We start from the raw sequence: 20,938 nt of genomic DNA, 5'->3' as shown, positions 1-20,938 counted from the left end.
CTTGCCTTTGTGTCCCTTCCTTTCTATTGCTTTTGACTATGGTGGCCACGGAATTTCAGAAGTAGCCAACAGATGCTTTTTGGCTAAGTGTGACCATGCTTTGGTAGGCTTGTTTGAAAAAAATGCATTGTTTTTTAGTGCTTTTCTTGAGATGAATAATTCCTCAGAATTTTTTTAGGCATGATTTTATCAATGTGTGCTGCAGTATAGATCTTAGAGAGAAAGTCAAATATCATAGAATCGTAAGATTTCAGAGCTGGAAGAAACCATGGAGATAAGTTAACTTAACTCCCTCATTTTGCAGATGAATTATACAGGGACTAGCATAGTTTGTAGAGTAAGAGTAGCTCAGTGGAAGGAGCAGGAGACTGAGAGTCTGGAGCTGAGAGGCATGTTCTGGATCTGTCACCAGCCAGCTTCAGGACTGTGGTAAGTGTCCAGACCTCCTTGGTCACGTTGCTCTTTGAATGAAGAGGCCTTTACATTTCCTTCTGGCACTAAAGCTTTCTCATGCTCCCTATTTTTCTTTTTAAGATATATGTTATTTTTGCAGCATACATTTTTTTTAAATTATAGGAAAAGCTCTTAGGAGATACAATATGCTTATATATATCATAAATTAAAACAAATACATTTAGCAATATCTCACATTTTTCCACTTTTTATATTTATGTTTCTGAGGGAAAAAAATCTTCAAATTTATCAGTTTTCCAGCTAAAACTGAAATGGAAGCTATATTTCTAAAGAAAATATTTATTCTTGGTTCATATAGCTTTGATGTTTTCAACTTGAATAAACTGCACCTGTGTTTCCACAAATAATACTAAAAAGTACACATTATAAATTAAACAGGTACCTCAAATGAAGTACTTAGATTTTGAACTAATAGAATTCCCAAGATACCTTTTTGGACAAAGACATTTGCTTAGCTGGTCATTAATTTTATTGTGACACTCTTTGTTCATATGGTACATGTTAGAATAACAGTATCTTATTGGTGGTTTAGGTGGAGATAGAATTCTCCACTTTTTAAATCATGTGTTCAGTTTTAATAGGAGTTTGTGTAATTTTACAGTGGGACTTTTTGTGAACTTTTTACTGAAACAAATGGTTAATCAGAGAATATTCAGGAACAAATCCGCATCATGCCTCTGTACACGAATAAAAAGTTGAAACCACATATAAGTAGGAGTTAGGCTGCCACACAACTGGATTTGCTTAAATCTGAACGCTTTATAACTCTACTTGGGAGTTGCAAACTTATAAATAACCTTGCAATTGGTTAAAACCATATTAAAACCATATGAATGAGACAGAAAGCATTTGGTTAAAGGGGTTCAGTAAGCACTATAATCCTGATGAAACTAATTTAATTCAGTGGCTCCCAAGCCTAAAAGGGTCTCATATCTTCAGAGTTAATGCTACTGTATCATTTATCATCGATGGTCAGTGACAAGAGTCTAAATGTGTGTTACAGGGGATGTCTAGGATGCTGTCCTTGCCAGGGGTGTGGAGACAGAACTCGCTTAGTTTGGAGTACTCTTCAAATCCTGAGGGAAGCTTGTCATACATCATTGGAGAATGTTTTTGAAAGGCCATAAAACATCTCCACAAGAAGCTCTGCAGACATTAGTTCATTTCAGCTGGCATGTGCTGCATGCTTCTCTGCTTGCAGCGCACAGTTCTCGCTAGGCATAGAGCAGGTCGTGAGACACTTTCCCTCCCTCGAAATGCTTATGGTCCAGTGGCATATATCAGCATTCCTAGAGTTTATCTCAACAGCTTATAGCATTGAGATTCTGTTTCTTCCCTCAAGTATAAATCTTCCTGTTTTTGAAAACCTTTGTTAAGTGCTTCCTTCCCTTTAAAGGATAACTTTTTCTTTTGAAGAATCATAGATAAATATATAGATGGATGCACAAGGCTGTCAACAGATAGAACTGCTACTAGATCCTAAAGAAAAAAGTTTCTAGATAATTGTTTGTGAGGCTAATAGGACCTTATCTCTAAAATATGCTGCTTTATTATTTGATAATTTTGGAAAGCAACTAGCACCTTTCATGGCATAAGAGGTAGAAGCTGCCATTGTATTAGTTGGCCAGGGTTGCCATAATAAACTACCAGAGACTGTGGACTTAAACAACAGAAATTCATTTTCTCACAGTACTGGCTGGAACTCCAAGATCAAGGTGTTAGCAGGTTCGTTTCTTCTGAGGCCTCTCTCTTTGGCTTGTAGATAGAGGCTGTCTTGATGTGTCCTCACATGCTCTTTCCTCCATGTGCACACATCCCTGGTGTCCTTTTTTGTCTCCAGATGTACCCTTCATATAAGTACACCAGTCAAATTGGATTAGGACCCACCCTAAGAGCCTCATTTTAACTTAACCACTGCTTTAAAGGCCCCATCTCCAAATACAGTCACATTCTGAGGTACTAGGGGTACCTATGAATTATGGGGAAACACAATTAAGCCCATAACAACCATCTTTACTCAGCTTGGATATTTCCAAATCTTGTGAAGTTATTTCATTGGGATTACAGTGCCTAAGGATCTCCCTTGACCAATGTCTTTGTTTGCATGGCTTTACCAGGATTATCTTCCCTAGGAATGTTCTTGTTTCTCAGGAGGAATTAAACTGAAATTAATATAATTCTGTTGTAACAGTTTATTCTATTACCCTTTCATAAGAGATTGGCCTTTTTAATTAATTCAAAGAATGAATTGCTAATAGTGAATTGCTAAGCAATGTAAGAGATGTGTAAGGATATTTTTTGTGGAGATGGTTCAGGATGGTTAGGGAAAATTCTTCTTGGAAAGCCCTTTCTAGTGACAATAATAAGGCAGATTTTCTGTATCACAGCTCTGGGCCAACCCTGACCAGGAGATCACTCTATTGTTTAATTGACTTACACGCCTTCCTTTGTATTTATCTGTCTTTTAATTATTTATATTTCACTGCTTTAAATAGGATCTGAAAATAATTGCATTTCATTTAAAAGTAAAATTAAAATGAAAGAAGAAAGAGAAGCAATTTTACCAAGATTACCAATATTTAACAACCAGAGAGCCTAGTATGTGCAACATCATGAGAGGCACTTATGTTATAGAGATAATAAGACATGGATACTGTACCTTGAGGAGCAAGTTGAGGAGACCTGGAAACAGACATAGAAACCAATAATTGTAATATATTTTTCTATAAATGTGGTGGTGAAACACCACATTTGGTGTTAGAGGAAAGGGGTTAGGGGTGTTAGAGGAAAGGGGATGATAGATTCTTCCCAGGGCTGGTGGAAGGAAGTCAACAAAGTATTTTGTCCAGAGCAGATGTTTTAATTAGGCTTAGAAAGGACTAATTATGATGTCATCTGTAAGGGAAAACATCATAATTAGAAAGAAAAAGTGGCATTCAGAAATACATAGGATTTTGGAATATCATAGCTAGTTCAGGGAGCTCCAAGAAATTCCATTTTATTGTAACAGGGAGTATAAACTAGAGTGAATAGGACATGAAGCTGATGAGGGAGCAGGAGCCAGATCATAAAAAGGCATACATAATTTACAGAGAAGTTTGGTTCTTATCATACAGGTGAAGGAAGACTTGAGTGCTTAAAAGTAGTGAATAATCATCCAGCTCCTACATGGTTACTAAGGTTGAGATTTAAATTTACTTCTGAGTTACTTAGCAGCCAAGATAAAATGGAAAGCATTGACTGGGCGCAGTGGCTCACGCCTGTAATCCCAGCACTTTGGGAGGCTGAGGCAGGCAGATCACCTGAGGTCAGGAGTTCAAAACTAGCCTGGCCAACATGGTGAAACCCCATCTCTGCTAAAAATACAAACAAATTAGCCGGGTGTAGTGGTGTGCACCTGTAATCCCAGCTACTTGGGAGGCTGAGGTAGGAGAATCGCTTGAATCTGGGAGGCAGAGGTTGCGGTGAGCCAAGATCATGCCACTGCACTCCAGCCTGGGCAATAGAATGAGACTCTGTCAAAAGAAAGAGAGAGGCTGGGCGCGGTGGCTCATGGCTGTAATCCCAGCACTTTGGGAGGCTGAGGTGGGTGGATCACGAGGTCAGGAGATCGAGACCATCCTGGCTAACACGGTGAAACCCCGTCTCTACTAAAAATACAAAAAAAATTAGCCGGGCGTGGTGGCAGGTGCCTGTAGTCCCAGCTACTTGGGAGGCTGAGGGAGGAGAATGGCATGAACCTGGGAGGCAGAGCTTGCGGTGAGCCGAGATAGCGCCATTGCACTCCAGCCTGGGTGACAGAGCAAGACTCTGCCCCCCCACCCCCAAAAAAAAAGAAAGAGAGAAAGAGAGAGAGAGAGAGAGAAAGGAAGGGAGGGAGGGAGGATGGAAGGAAGGAAGGAAGGAAGGAAGGAAGGAAGGAAGGAAGGAAAAGCAAAGCATCTTTGGTTATGTATTGTTCTACTGTTGGATAAGGACAATGTCATCATTGTTGTTTAGCTTTGAGATACTTAGCCAACATTAAATAATATCTTTAACAGAAGTGGATATGTTATGAATTGCTGTATTTTGCAAAGCACTCACATGTATAATCTCTCATTTAATCATTAAGCCCTTGCAGCATGAGCATTGTCTATTCCATTTTACAAATGTGAGAACAGGCTCAGAGAGATCACATGGTAATCTAGAGTTATTATTCAAAATTCACCTCAGTACAAATACGTATCTAAATTTTGATTAAATGACTTAACCCACATAAAAATTCTTTTTGAACCTCACCTTCTTCTGGTTGATAACAATAGTAGTATTTTCTTTGTAGTATTGGTATGAGATTAAAGGAAGTACTCATTGGAAAGGGCTTTGCACATTGTAGATGATCAGTGGGTGGCATTCTTCCCTGCTTCTACACCAATAGATATATTTATGCTGTGATGGCAAACACAGTTGGAAAACAGCAGTTAGTCCTTAACTAATTCTTAAGTGCTAGCACAATTTTGGTGTTAAAAATGTATGAGAAGCTAGACAAATTAATAGCGTTAGCTGAAAAAATATTATTTAAAAATGAGGTTCAATAATGAACCTCATTTCATCCAGCCAAAGTCTATATTATCATGATTACTTACTCTAGAAACATCACAATGTCACTAGGAAAGTAAGTCCAATGCCTCTAAAATAATTCCCTCAAAATATAATCACCTTTTAAAAGTACATATGGTTGCTTTCCAGTGTAAAGCCTACATTTTTGATCATTCATTAAATTACTACATGCATAATAAAAGATCTAAAATAAAGTGTTACAAAGTGATAGTGTTTGTTAAGTCAATAAAAAGGAAACCACATGTCTGGTTAAGTGATGTTTCTGGAGAATCACAGCGTGGCAAGATACGTCTAGAACAAGGAATTAAAGAAAGTCATTCAGAGTAAGAGACCATCTCTTAGCATTATACTTAGCGTTGTCTTGCTTTCAAAACAAAACAAACCTTTTATTTTGAAATGTGTACTGCTTTTTAAGCCAAGCATTTATGATATGTAGTACCTTCTTTTGCCAGAGTTTTGCAAAGAGTTCGCAAAGATGGATTGTATTAATCTGCATAAATTCCAAGTTAAACTCAAAATATCTTTTTCACATTAAATTATATGATCAAATTGCATTTTTCTATTGTGCTCTTCTAAAATCGCTTATTTACCTCTCTTATAAAATATTTCAGGTGTTTTTCTGAATTTCCTTGTTTTGATTATTATTGCCCTTTTAGATACTTGTGCAGCATGTTTTTGATTTATGTGGTTAGATTAGTTATGTGGCCTTATATAAACCTGCAAGTATTTATGGACACTAATACTAAATGCTCTGTAAGATATATAGAAAAGGTCTAAGATGCAATCTCTGGCTTGAAAAATCTTTTGATGTTGTCAAGGGAGACTTGGTGGTGCTCATGAACCAAAAGTCCAATTCTTTAATGTAGTACGTAACTAGGGGCTAATTACATAGGCAAAACTAAGACTTTTTGTATATCAGAGAGTAAGTAGATCAGAGAGTTTATAGAGTTCATGGAAAACTTGGGTTTTTCCATATGAATAGGATTTGGCGAAGAAGAAACGAGAAGGAAGGATGATCGTGGTATTATTATTGAAAGGCAAGTCACTGCCCACCCCAACCAGAGGATATGTGACAGGAGAACTGTAGAAAATTGAGTTTAAAAAGGTGTGTGGGGAGCAGTGTATGAAAGATCTTGAAAACCATGTAGAGGAGCTTGGAGGAAATGCAGTGGACATGGGAAGCCATGGAAGGTTTTGAATCAGAGACATGAAGTAGAACTCTGTGAAGAGTGTGAGTAGAAGGACTGGGGAGGACAGTGCCAAGGATCAGGCAGATCAGAAAGGAGGCTGCAGCAGTGAGATAGGAGTGTGGGCATGAAGACATGTGCTGGGGTAGTTAGTGATGGCAGGAGGGCATTGAGAGAGGGACGAGGGCAAGAGGCTATGTGGAAGAAAAATCAGCAAGACTGGATCATCGCCTGGACAGAGAAGGGCAAGAAAAGCAGTGAGACAAATCACATTGACCCCTCGGCACCGATGTGAACACGGGAAAGGAGGGGAAGCTGGGTAAAGAGAAAGCTACTTTTACAGGGGAATCTTTACTTTCAGTTTAGGAAAGAGTTTTCCTGGGTTGGAAATACGTCAAAATACACAAATGGAAATCAAACTTTCATAAAAATTGAAGCTAAGAGCTAGGATGAAAACTACAAGGCTTATTTAGCATACACTCAATAACCTAGACATAGCTGAAACTCTGAGGATAAGATATTATCTCAGAATATTGTCATGGCCTTAGAGAACTTTTATTCATAATACATATATTTGTTATTTTTCTTAGAAAATTCTGCTTTAGGAATACACACAAAACACGATTAGTGGGGCTGTAGTATTAACTTTCCCTGCAAAATTCCTTATCATTACACATTTGGAAGATTTTTAAGTCTTTAATATTTAAATATGTATTTTAGGATGCAACAACAAAATCCTTATTTACCTAAGAAAGAATCATACCAGAATCCCCATGTAGAAATTAGGTGTTTCTAAATCCATAATTATATGAGCATAAAATTTATTTACCGTCTTATATATACATAAATAAAGTATTTGGCAATTAGTTCATAACACACATTTAGGTTTATTTAAGAGAGTCAGTGTAGAGAGTATCGTAATTATAATGCATTTTACACATAAAAATAACATGAGATAATCATTTTTTACCTGTATTAACTATGCTATAGATAATGGCCCCTTAGTTGTATGTTCCATGGCTGCTGTGAATGATCCCCCATATTCAGACACCCCTTAGAAATGAGCTTTTGAATAAAGGTTAGTAAAGTACCTCTCATTCAGACCATTGGAATGAAATATACCACATCATTGACCAGACATGTGTACTTAAATGAAATATATTTGTTTGTAAAACAGCAAACAAAAAACCTCTCTCAGCGTGTTCCATTTTCCACTTCAGTTTGTGGCAAAGGGGACCATGTTGAAATAATTTGAGGCCTGGTACACACTGGTCAGTCTTGATAATGCAGAAGGGAGGGACCCAGCGCATCATTACATTTCACGTGTTGTTTTTCGGGAGATGGCTGCAATCAGTCACTTCGCATATGGTTTGAAAAAGGCTTGTCTCTCTGGCAAGCAAACTGTTATTTAAGTACACAATCCACTCTACTACTGAAACAGTTTTGCCAAACTTATCCAAGTATTCTCACATGCTTAAAGATGGTATAAATATCATTTATTGCTAGCAGTTTTCTTCAAACTGTACGGAATGTCTTCCTGCTGCCTGATCTAAGTGTCCCAGTTTACATTATGGCCTTTACTGCCTCTGTTTGATGGAGTGATCAGTAAAAATTTAATGACACTATAAAATAATAAAAATGTCATTAATTTACCACGGATCTTGGATGCAGTGGTTGTAAAGTTACATTAATAAACAGAATATTTTTTACAACAAAAAGCATTGTTACGTGGGAACGTATAAATAACACACATAAATTTAAGAGCAATTTTACTGTTAGCACACACATTATTATGGAATAGCCAATAAGTGTATAAAACATAGTATATAAAATTTTATTGAAATATACTGTGCACATCAAAAATTCAGCTTTTATCTAAGTGCAAAGAAAAGCCATTATTGTGTGCTTACTGTTTCATTGCTGTTTTTTCCCCAGATCACAATTTTACATTTGATGCCAGTAAGAGGAAGCTGATTTTTTTCCTAGATGAAAACCTCTGTTCTTTTAGTTACCCCAAATTCATTCTCTCTCTCCACCCATGCAAAGACAAAATTGATCAATCTTGCCATGGTAGGGAGGGAAAAGTTGCTAATTTAATGCAAAGTTAAAAATAATGCCCGAAGAGTTGAATGGTTTGTTCAGTGACTCTGGAAATAAGGGATAATAATGCAGCAGTCTATCTGTCATCAGTGAGGCTGCCCCGTCATTGACTCTGATAATATGTGAAGATGATGGATGCTACCGTCTTGTGGCTTATAACATTTAACATTCATCAGCTCTCACTAAAGGGGGCTTTATCATTTAAATATCTTTATTTAATATGCAACATCTACCTCATACATCATAATTTCAAAGCACTTAGAGAGCCAACAGTCCTACAACACAGCAGAGCTGACTTTAATTTTTTTTCAGTAACTTTTATGTTGCCTGCATGTTTGTGACTGACAATGCATAAGTGAGTGTCTGATCACATTGCTGCATGTAAAATCCACTGTCAACATGAAGGTGGGGCAGTTTTCCTGGAAGGGGTGGGATTAAATTAGCATTGAGGTATTTTGCTTATATCTCCAACGTATCTTACTTGGGAGGTATGTACATGGTGAGAGCTAGTTCAGTGTGTGGAAATTTGGACTTAAGAACTTGCCACCCACAGTCTATATTTGTTCCACATAGGGGCATGCTCATGGATACTTAATGGCAGAAGTTTAAGTTTGTTGGAACCAAAGTATCTTTATACTTCTCTCTGTGCCCATGTCCACATCCTGTATTTACTAGGCTCATGTTCAACCTCACTGGTAAAATCTTTGCTTAGCTCAGCTGCCCAGACATAACTTGCAGACATCAGGCCCTCTTATCTTATGGTTATGTGGCTGGCAAATAAATATTCTGAGCTATTCTTTGAAGAAAAGAAGGAAATCTTCTGGGAGACTAGGTGGAAATTTATATGAAAGGGCATGGCTTTTCAGGGTCCTTCTTTAATCTCAAACAAAAGTGCTTAATATTACCAAATCTAAAATGCAACCCACTGCCCAAAACAATTTCTATCATTGATTTATTTTCTTCCTATTTAACAAGTGTTTCATGGGATATTCTTCCTTGACTTCTACTATGTCAAAATATTGATATTTTAAAGGGAAAGTATCTCTGCAGAAGATTTTTTTTTCAATGAAGTCAGAAAAATGTATGACTTCAAAGACACTGTGAATGTGTTGTTGAATGTTCTGAATGTTTTTTGTTATGATTAAAAACAAGCTGATACTACTGAATTGTGAGTGCACTTCATTTTTTATAAAAGAAAAGATATTATCATCATGTAAGCTTTGTTGTCTTAGGATTTTACAAACCATGGCATGTAATTTTCCCTCTTCTCCTTCCTTGTCAAAATATTGATATTCTTTCAGGAACTTTATTTTTTTTTTTTACTGAGAATATTTTCCAGTAAAATCAAAGAGAATGAGTGACTAGAAAGATACTTGAAATATGCATATTGATAGATAGCACGGTCTGTTGATTTTCAGAGAAAGTTGTTTTTCCCCCTATGAAAATACAGTTAAAGGTTCTTCTTCCAAGAAGATTGCAGGTGTCACATCAAAACTTCTTTTGCATTTAACATAGGGAAAGCATTCACATGCAAATATTTGAAATGCGAAACAATGTGATAAAACAAAGGTTGAATATTTTGCTTTCCCTGGTACTACTCATTTCCACTTTAATTCTTTTTCTTTACATCATGACAACCAAAGTGCTACTCAAAAATAGAAATTGGCTGATTAAAAGCAGCTGTCCTTTCCCTGACTGTGTCTGAAGCTCCCACAAGGCTTATAGTTGCTTTTTGTTGTGTCCTGCATCTGGGTTAATTTGTTCTTGTGCACCAGTATTTTCACATAGGAAGATATTAGGGAACCGTACTCAATTTGGTTTTTATTTTCATTCTGTTTTTTATAAGAGTCATATTTCAGAGGTTTCCCCACATACTGCTATTTAAACTAGTGAGTATTACCCAGTTAGGGAAATTCATGATTGTAATTTTTGTTGCAAATCTTTCATATAAATGGTGTAGATTAAAGCAAGGTTTATGCTGTGTTTTCTTCCAACACAGATTTCAACATATTCCATGATGAAGGGGAACTGGAAGACTTCCTGCACAATTTGACTGATGGGAATTAATTATAGAAATATAATGATATTCAAAAATAATCATATTAGAAAGCACAAATGTAGTCAGGCTGTACAAATGAGGCAGAGACTCTATCAAGTAATTGTATGTTTGCTCTTTAAGAGTATTTCCAAGTTTCTAAACATCTTACAGAAGAGAACACTCAGAGTGTTTCCATCTAATGCCGAACATGCTCAGTACAGAACTAGGTCATTGAACAATAGACTGAACAGCAATCAGCACTCTACTGCTGCATAATGCATTAAGTATAACATGCAGAAACCATTCCCGGAGCTGGAAGCTGCTATTTCATGTCTGTAAATTCAAGCTGACATGACATTTAATATTGTTTCATAGTAATGAACAACAAGGTTTCATTCATTCATAAGCACAACACAAAGCCAAGTTTGAGTCAGGAGAGTAGTGAGGAGACGAGAGGGGGCCATGAGCTGTGTTTCTGCAGACAAGAACACCATATTAATGATGGTCAATGAGCCCCTCTGCTACTGATCCAGAGAGCTGCAGAGGGAGTGTTCACTGTGATGCTTCAGACTCCTACTCCTAGAAGAACTGGTGAACAAGTAAAACATCTCTGGGTTTCCCTCCTAAAGCAGCAGGGGTATTTAACTTTCCTGGCTCCATGACCGGCTAGGAGTGATGTCTTCCTTTTCAGTTCCCAGAAAATCACAGTTGAAATTCTGAGACAAAATAGTAGTATCAATCATCATCTGGTTGGCCTGCTTTGAAATATTTGTTTTCAAAATCCTCGTGCATAAAATTCTGATTTGTATTTCCCCAGGAATACCAATGCAAACTATGATCTCTAAATGAGAAAATTCCTCTCCCATTAAATTTAGCCGTGTATTTTAATAGGAACTGCTCTTTCAGGTTTTTGCATTGTTGGCTCAACCCTATCTATTGCATTCTTTTTAGATTACTGGAGCAAATCCAACAGAGAGAAGCTATGCATAGAAGCTCTGGCAGGTTCCCTGTCACAGATTTCCTTTCCCGACAGGTACTGTGGTCTAGATGCTGTCAGTGCTGTCCATGTCACAAACAGCTTTCAACGGAATCTTCCTGAAAGATTTTCGGAGTCCGCATTGGTCAGAAATGATATTTTTGAATTCACCTTTTGCCCATTAAGCAAGATAGAAACTGACTGGAAGGAAATGGTGGCTGTTTTGGAAACTAGAATAAGCCTCTGATTATTTGTTCCTCTAGGAAAGAACGCGCTTTGAGAATCTGGGGCCCCAGTTAACGGGAAAGTCAAATGAAGATGGAAAACTGGGCCCAGGTGTCATCGACCTTACTCGGCCAGAAGATGCAGAGGGTGAGTGGCTTTTCTCTAGCTCTTTTCTGCTGCTCCATGTGTTTCCAAAGGTGTGTCTGAGCTAGATATAGGATCTTTATAGTTTTTCATAGGAGTCATCAGCTAGATTCCTTAGGCAAAGCAAAGGAAATGTTACTCTTCAACTACGTATGTATGTAAGTTATGTTGTGCATTATAGTAGAAGACTTTAAGAAGCAGTTAGATCTTACATTACTGAATACTTAGCAATCCAAGTACTTCAAGTTACCGTCAAAGTTTTAAAATAAAAGGATCCTCTACATTTCAATGAACAGCAGAATTCTGTGTTTCATCCATCTCACTGCATTTGTATTTAAAAAGGGAAAACATACAAAGGAGGACTTTTAAACGTTATTTTATCTTTCAATGACAAGTAATAATTGTATATATTTATGGGGTATAAAGTGATTTTGATACATGTATACATTGTGGAATGATCAAATCAGAATATTTAGCATATCCAAATCAAGTGATTCCCAGGTACAGTCAAACCATTTCGGGGATTAAATGATAGTTTGCAGCAGTTTTAGCATAAACTTAATAATTGCTTGGGGAAGGCCCAGCCTGTGCCTGTGCACTAACCATTACTAACGTCTTTCAGAAGTCTGGGTGGAAAGACCAGCCTTCCTCTCAGAATGTTTACCTGCACCAATATCAATGCCTGTTCACTTCTTTTCCCTTTTTGTTTGTTTTAAATGCACAAGCAGCACATCAGCAGAAATTTCTCCCCAGAGTCTGGGTACAATTTATGGGTTAGGTCAGCACTTCAGTGGTAATGTTGCCTGGTTATTTACTGTGTCATCACAGAGTAGAGACTGGTTTTCCCGTTGTTAGCTGTTCCTTTGGCAGAATCTGTTCCACCAGTCAGGGAAGATTAATTTGTTCTCTTCAGAGTAACATGATACTTCACCCATCTCAGGTCCCAGCTAAAGTCCTTCTTTAGCTTAAGGGGAAGAATCTCACTAGTATCCCTTTAACTGGCAGGGTTTCTTCCAGGACCCTAATCCCTTGAAAACACATGAAGACACTTCATAGCAGCATCTAAACTGGGCATGGCTTCTAGTGAGAGCCTGGGGCCATCCCAGGCAGCCCAGAAATCCCTGGAATGAGGACTCAGAGATGAATAGTATTAGACATTAGGAAGCCCTTCAGAAATTTTTCAGAATGCTAATTTTTCATACTAGTAGGAAAGACTAATGTTTGATGATAGTTTGGGAGACAAGGTGTTAAAATAAATTCTGATTAGGATGTATATGTGTGTATGGGAGTAAAGAGGGAGGGAGGGAGGGGAAGAGAAGAGAAAGGAAGGAAAGGAACGAAGAAGAGGGAAGATAGATAGGAAGGGAGGCAGAAAGAGTATTCAAAACCAGAAATATGCTTGCTGTCTTCCTTGAAGAATGTGTATCAACAGCCCATTATTTTCATAGGCACTTAAAAGTGCAGGTTTTCCACCGATAAGGGTTGAGGTTCCTCTACCTAGGGAGCCAGGAAGTCCAAAGGATGTTACTTGCACAGTTAACCATCTGACTGCAACACAGAGATTGTGACTGGCCTAAAAGCCTGTGTGGAAGTGTTTCACGTCTGGCCCATCTCAATTTTATTGGGAGATTGTACTGTAGAGTACCTAAATTGTTGACCATATGTAATGAAATAAATATTTTTCATTACTTTGGAGTATTCAGTCTGTTTATTTGACAACAGACTGGTAGTTACAGAGCTCTATAACCTTACCTGTACTGTCAAAGGCTTTTCTTAATTTGTCATTCACACTTTTTCATTTGCTTCCTTACCTGCATATTTGGTGTAAATATAGTCAGTTATATCTCAGTAATGTCATTATCTAGTTAGTGATATCATGTGCTTGGTAAGTTAAAAATCATGGTCAGAGTTATTAACTATATAAGAGGAAAAAGTTAAAAATTTAACTCTAGAGAAACATACTGCATATAAATATTTTTGGATATTCTATTCAATGCCTAGATTGTCTAGATTCAAACCAATTTCCCTGGCTGTTGTGTTTTTAGAAAACTTTTTTATCAAGTGTTTATATACTAGAGGACATCTTATGCTTTTTACCCACATTTTCTCATTTAATCCTTATGCACATTGTGAAGAAGGTATTACTTTTTCCATTTTACAGGTGAGAAAACTGAGGCTGAGAATAATTAAATTACTCGCTATGAGCCACATATTAAGGGTAGAGCTGAGATTCTCCCCAGCAGCCTGCCATACTGCCCCCACTGTATATGCAGAAACACATGACGTGGTCCCTTCATTCTTCTGAACAAACTCCTTGTGACCTTCCTCAGTACAGCCCATTTCCTCTGTCCTAAATATAGCAAGAAATGCCATACACCAGCTCTCATGTTACTCTGTCACACATAGCAGCAGTGCCTGATGAGTATCATAGTAGAAGGGCTGTAGTGGCCCAGAAGCTTAAGGAGCATGTGAAAACCTCCCTTTAGAAGCTTGCCCAGAAGTTGCCATTGAGACCTCATGTGCTTTTGGGGGTTCATGAATGGAGTCAAGTTACCTGTTCTAATATTGACCGAAGTGCAGTGCTTCTGTGAGGACTGCTAGCATGGGTAGCAGCCTTCTGCTGACTTCAGGATATATCCTGGCATCTGTTCAAGGCTGAGCTGATTGCAAAGTCTGCTGGAGTTACACTTCATATTAAAGTCAGAGTAGATAACAGGTACACATGATACTTTCTCTACTTCATTCCTTCATATTTCCCATAACAGTAAGATTAAGAAGAAACTAAAGTATCAGAATAACTAAAAAAATTATTTACTCCTTCACTTAGTCTTTGGTCTAAAAAAACAACCAGCCAACATTTCTTGAGTGCCTACCATGTGCCAGCCCCTAAACTAGACTTAAAACAAACGATGGGCAGCAAAGCAGAGATGTTTTTGACCTCTTTAAACATATGGTCTAGTGAGGAAAGACAGAAGATTAAAAGGGAAATATGTACATACATAATTATCATGGAGAAAAGTGCTAAGAAGATCGGGACTTCTTTGTGCTCTGTAGAGGATTCGGAGTGAGAGCTCCTTAGCGGGGCTGAGTTGATAGGTAAATTCTGTGCCTCTGGCCCAGGATGTCTTTTCCCTCAGTCCATACAGGTTTCCTCTGGCTTTGGAACAGCAATTTTAAGGGGCTGTGCCCTCCCCCCATGTCTACCCCGTCCTCCTGTGGGGCTTCTGAAGTGACTAAAGTAAGCCAACCCAGAAGATGAGGCCCTGCTTCCACTAGGCTTTCCAGAAAAATGTCTGCCAGCCATGAAAATGACAATATCACTTAGTAAGCAACTTGTAGACATGCTTCATAGCCCTGAGCCTGGAGGCAGTGAGGAAAAGGTCACCAAAAGAGGCAGCTGTGGATGTGTATTAACCACTCATCAAAATCATATGACAAAACCATAGGCAAGGAAAACAGAAATTAAAAATATAAAAGGCAAATGCCTTCAAAATTTTATTTTTAAAGTCCAGCTGTTATTTGGCTTGAATGTGACAAGACAGCATTTCTTGTTCACCATGATATTTATAAAACTACAAATTCATTGGTGCCGGGGACTTAGGAAACATGTTTAAGGTTTTGTTATACTTTGAAGCAGTTGAAGTCTTAACATGTATTGAGTATACATAATTTGTTAGCTCCTATGTAGGACATGTAAGGAAGAGAGGGCTTGATTAGTTGAGTCTGTCACCATATAATTAAGAATAGTGAACAGCTGTTGAACTTTTTATGGACTTTTCGTATGGCATTTCCCCTTTTCTTATTCTGCTTAGGCAAGAGTGCAATTCTTATTCCAACTCTCCTAATTTCAAGGTTGCCTACAGACTAGAAAGAGTTCTAGCCTGCTTAATGGGAGATTTGAGTTGAAGTTCCTTTGCTAAATGACTAAAAACAAGAACCTCTGGGCTTGTTTCTTTATCTTTTAAAAGAAGTATTTTGGATTTGACTTCATCTAAGGTCCTTTCCAAGTCTGCAATTATTATTAGAATCTTAATAAAACACTGAGTGAATTTCTTATCAGAAAGATGATCTATCAATCATAGGTTCCATTTAGGGTTTTTTTTAGAGAAGTAAAAGAGGAGAGTAATGGCTTAGAGGTTGTATTTGTGCCACTTGCTGAATTGAGTTTTCATGTTCCTTGAGCTTTTCTTTTTATTAATGAGAAGATCTCTCCAGTAGTATTTCCCAATTACTTTTCACAGATGGGCTCCCTCCTCTTTCTCTCTGCTCTCCTTTCCCCCAGCAACAATAGTTGAGACTCGGCTTTTTAAATACATTCTTTCAATCCTGTTTCTTTTTTCTCTTATACTTGGGGTTTCTAAAGGGATACTTTTGTTTCTGTTTTGCTGTATGGTTTGAGTAAGAAAACATTCTTCTAACACCTTTAAAACAATTTTCACATCAGTTACTCTGTCCCAGCCTTTTTGGGAGGTTGTACCTCATTTTGATTTCGGCCATAGTGAAAGATAAGCCTAGCATTTATGGATGAGCTCTGAAAGGGATTGTATTTGGCCAGACTGTTGGACCCTGGATCAGAACTGGAATGATGTGCTGTCCTCCATATATTAAAACTTTGCATTGATTCAAATGGAAATAGATATGTGTACCAAGAATACCCCCTTTTGGGACTATTGCTCTCACATTTCTTCAGAAGCATTTTATAGATTTATACTGAATTTGTGAACTGGAACACAGCCAAGATGACCTTACCCTTCTGAAGCTTTATTTGTGTGTGTGTGTGTGTGTGTGTGTGTGTGTGTAGCTCCAACTGCTTCTAAGTTTTGTATCTCAGGATAGTTTTATTATTGTCAGCTTAAGCTCTTTGTTTAAGACAAATAGCAGAGATTGCAATAGTTCTTCTTTTCTTTAAAACACACTGCTTAATATGAATGCCCTCTCTTAAAAATCCTGCTCATTCTTTGATCCATATACTTGGAAACTGTTGAAGCTTTCCTCATTCCCCTACCCTCCCTAGTTCCTTATTCCTGGTAGAAAAGATTGACTCTATGATACACAACTCATTCAAGGCAGCAGAGGCAAACTTTAGCCTAATCTGGGGTGGGATTTAAATGCTATAACTGCGTATACTTTGGAATGTAAAGATCATTAGTTCAAGCCTACCAGAATACAGTGCTTCACATTGCAACTCTTGGATTCTCAGATTTGAAATAAAGGAGAGAGGTCATCAAATCTGTAATTCAGGCCAAGAAATCACTTCTCATAACCCTGACAAGTAGTTGTTTTACATCTGTTCAAATGCCTCTGAGAGTCTGAAGACAGAATACTGACCACTTCTTGAGAGGCTCGTCCTAATTCAATTAGCTGTTTGTTAACAATTTATAACTAAAGTTGCCTCACTTTCTTGTAATTTCTACCCATTGGTTCTAGTCTGACTTCTAGACCCTACCAATAAAACTTATCATTTCTTCATTTGACACCCCTTCAGATATTTGCTTAAGGGCTAGAAGACTTAAATTCTGGTTATTCCATCCTTGACAAGTCATTTTCTTCCCCTAAATTTTCTCATCTGTCAATGAGGAAGTTGGTCTAGATGGTTTCTAGTTGATGGTTTTTAAAACTTTATTATTTTACTTACTGCTATATAATTGAAACCATTCACCTTCAAGGCAACTAGAGTATAATAAGTATCAATTAGGGATGATGCAATAATCAAAATAAATACAATTATTGTGTAATTATATCAGAGATGACATGCCTTTGCCCAAGAAGGTATTCAACTACTAGATACCAAGAATAAAAGATGAGAAATTATACATGTAAAAAGATAAGACTCAGGTAAATCAGAGGAAACATTAACTAGAGCTATGCTGTGGGCATATGGGTCTGGCTTTCCATAGCTACCCAAAATGGTGTCCAGGCATTTCAGAGAAATGAATAGGCAATAGCATCTCTATGGAATCAGCAAACTGGTGACTAAGGCCAGGATAGGTAGTGAGGGAGGCCCAAGACCTGGTGAAAAGGAGTAACAGCCACACAGGCTGGGATATAAGCAGAGTCCACAAAGCCCTGGGCTCTGGACTAACTCTGTTGTATGAGTATCACAAAAATGTATTTTACTGTGGATATAAACAGTTTTAGAGGATCCTGTGCACCAGTTTATATCAGCACTATATATAAAGTGCAGCTCTCTTAAACAAGCAAATAAACTTCTCTTAAAGAAATATATTTGCTGTGTCTTAAAAGCTCCCAAATAACTTTTAATGTTGGTAGAAAACAATTTCCATTGAACCCTCCAAGTGATGTATAGTCTTGATGGGGCAAGATAGTGAAATGTCAAGATTCTTGTATAACTCCATCTCCTAATACTCCATAAAAGGAACTCAACCTGCTGCTTATTGTTGCTTAAGATAGAAAGGCCAATCAAAGACCCAGCCTCTCTTTAGTGAGGAATCTAGCCCTACCAGATAGCTGGTTTCTCATTGGGCTGCCTTTTCTAAAGAAGTGTCAATGGCAGTGTGAATAATTACCACAAAAAAAATCTACTTTTCTGACTGAATATTCTTTACCCTGGGGAAGAAATGACTATGTCATTACTGAATCACATAGAAATATAGTCTGCTGTCTGTATCTGCAAGTTCTGCATCTGTAGATTCAATCAACTGTAGATAAAAAATATTCACACAAAAAAATGGCTGGTTGTCTCTGTACTGAACATGTACAGACTTTTTCCATGTGATTATTTCCTAAGCAATGCAATGTAACAATTATTTACATAGTATTTACATTGTATAAGGTAACATAAGTAATCTAGAGATTATTTCAGGTATGTGGGAGGATATGCATAGGTTATGTGCAAGGACTACACTATTTTACATAAGGGACTTGGGCATCTGAGGATTTTGGTATCTGTAGGGGGTCCTGGAACTAATCTCTTTCAGATACTGAGTAATGACTGTACTTCTCCAAATTGCTACAGCAACTGAGCAATGAAAGATTAATACTATCTACCATGAAAATTAGACCCAAGACAAGGATAGCTAGCATATGTTCCCGATGGGACTGCAAAATCAGTCCTTGCTTCCTCAGCAGTATGTATGTCTGCTTCACATAAACCAACACATTAGATTAAACCCTGACTGATAGAGTTCCGTCCGACATATTTGGACTGACTGTAGCTTTTGAGATTGTGGACCTTGCCCAGATTCTTCTCTCCTGGCGGTAAGAGCCACTTGACTTTCTACCTGCAAGCTGTGGAATTCAGCCTAACCTTAAGGAAATGGGATTTAATGAGCATCAGGCTAGTTATGAATGTTCTTTAAATTCTCTCTGTTTAAGGTCAGGATTGGAATTGAGACCAAACTTTGATCAATTGGCCCTTTCCTTTTCTTCAAGTTCTGATAACTGTGTTTCTAACTTGTTCCAAAGAGTCAGTACCCACCCAGTCCTCCCCCAGTTTCTGTTACTGACTTCCTATCTTTTCTTAACCAAGGTGTTCTTATACAGTCATGCACCACTTAATGACATTTAAGTCAATGATGGCCCACATATATGATGGTGGTCCTGTAAGAGTACAATACCATATTTTTTCTGCACTCTGTCTATGTTTAAGTATGTTTAAACAAATTACACAAATACTTATCATTGTGTTGCCATTGCCTACAGTATTCAGTACAGTAACATGCTGTATGTGTTTGTAGTCTAGTAGCAATGGACTATACCATATAGCCTAGGTGTACAGTAGACTATACCATCTAGGTTTGGTAAGTACATCTTATGATGTTTGTACAATGACAAAATTGCCCAACGATTCATTTCTCAGAAGGTATCCCCATCATTAAGCAATGCATGACTGTTTTTTAATATCTCCTTCTAGATTCCTTTTCTTGTTTGGTTCTGCTTGTCTATCACTGCCTGCACTCACTATCTGCTGTCTATTTTCAGTCTCTTCAGAGGTGGGTCTCTGTAGACTGAATCTCCGGTGCTAGGAACCAGGTCTTTCTAACCAGGATCTGTCCCTACTCATGGCCTCCCAATCTTCAGTTTTACCCATATGTTCAACCAAGTTATAATTTACTGATTATCTCATAACACCATACTGTTATGGGCATGGAGGGAAAGGTTTTTTTAAAAAATATAGACCACATTATATTCTTCAAGAGCTGGTAATGTAGTTGGGATTACAAGCTTAGTACACATAAAAAGCAAAGCAGTTTAAGGTATTAAATGTTCAAGTACATCGTTAAAGAAACAGAAAAGAACTGCTAGTTAGAGGAGGAAGCTTTGTGGACGGCAATGGTTCTGGAAAACCTGATAGAAGTGTAGCTGGAGATAAGCCTAGGTTTGGATAAGCAAAGAGAAGAGGAAAAGCTTTCAGTTGAGGGAATAATCTAAGCAGACACAGACATTAAGCAGATAGACGTTCATAGGAAAGCTCCAGAAGGGAAGAATCGTCTTTTTCATCTTTGTCTTCTCCACTAAGCCCAACACAAAGCCTTGCGCATACTTGCAATTAATAAATATTTGTCGAATTGAGTATGCTACAGAAATAGATGGGTGCCATATTAAGGAGTGCCTTGATTACCAGGCTGAGGAATTTGGACTTTACCACCAAATAAGTATGCACTAACCTTTAATCATTCAAGACTGATTTAGACTAGAGAGGTTAAGAATAATGGAAATGCAGTAGTTAGGTTGCTTTTGGAGATCTGTTAGTCACTTTATTCCTCTGCTCTCTTTAATATTATTTCAGAGAGGATGTTCAAGTGGATATCTTTCCATGTTATAACATGAGAAAGCTTAGCAGGTGTTAGGTGGGTTTTCATTCAAACACGTACTAGAAATAACTCCTTTCCTCCTCTCCTCCTGGATGCAAGTAAGTATGATTTTCACTGTCTACTGTGACTGATCGATGCCTCACAGATCAGTCTTGTACTTTTGCCTCTCACTTAGGAGTGCGGGGTTTTTTTTTAATTGTTTTTGTTCAATGGATATTTACACCTGAGACACGATGATGCCAAAGTTAGGTCATAGTACCAGAGGGGAAAGTTTATGTAAGAATGCATCGTCATTTGCTATGTACTATAAACTGCTACATTTAGGAATAGGCTATGGCATATAACTCTGAACAAAAATGTAATATCCCAAGTCTCAGACCTGGAAAAAAGCATTTCATAAGAAATATGTTCAATCATTTTAAAT

General features: G+C 37.7%; 1 protein-coding gene across 1 annotated transcript in view; it reads left to right on the top strand.

The window, feature by feature from the left end:
* Positions 1-20,938, top strand: part of SOX6 (SRY-box transcription factor 6) — a 494,065-nt gene that overhangs the window by 434,400 nt on the left and 38,727 nt on the right. The window contains exon 13 of the mRNA XM_030829763.1: positions 11,635-11,743. Coding sequence (XP_030685623.1) covers positions 11,635-11,743 — 109 coding nt within the window. The remainder of the gene's footprint in view (positions 1-11,634; positions 11,744-20,938) is intronic.

Source organism: Nomascus leucogenys, chromosome 15, assembly GCF_006542625.1.
Source record: "Nomascus leucogenys isolate Asia chromosome 15, Asia_NLE_v1, whole genome shotgun sequence".
In the NCBI taxonomy this organism is placed as follows: Eukaryota; Metazoa; Chordata; class Mammalia; order Primates; family Hylobatidae; genus Nomascus; species Nomascus leucogenys.
The sequence above is the reverse complement of the archived record's forward strand: the minus strand, read 5'-3'. Positions and strand labels throughout refer to the sequence as shown.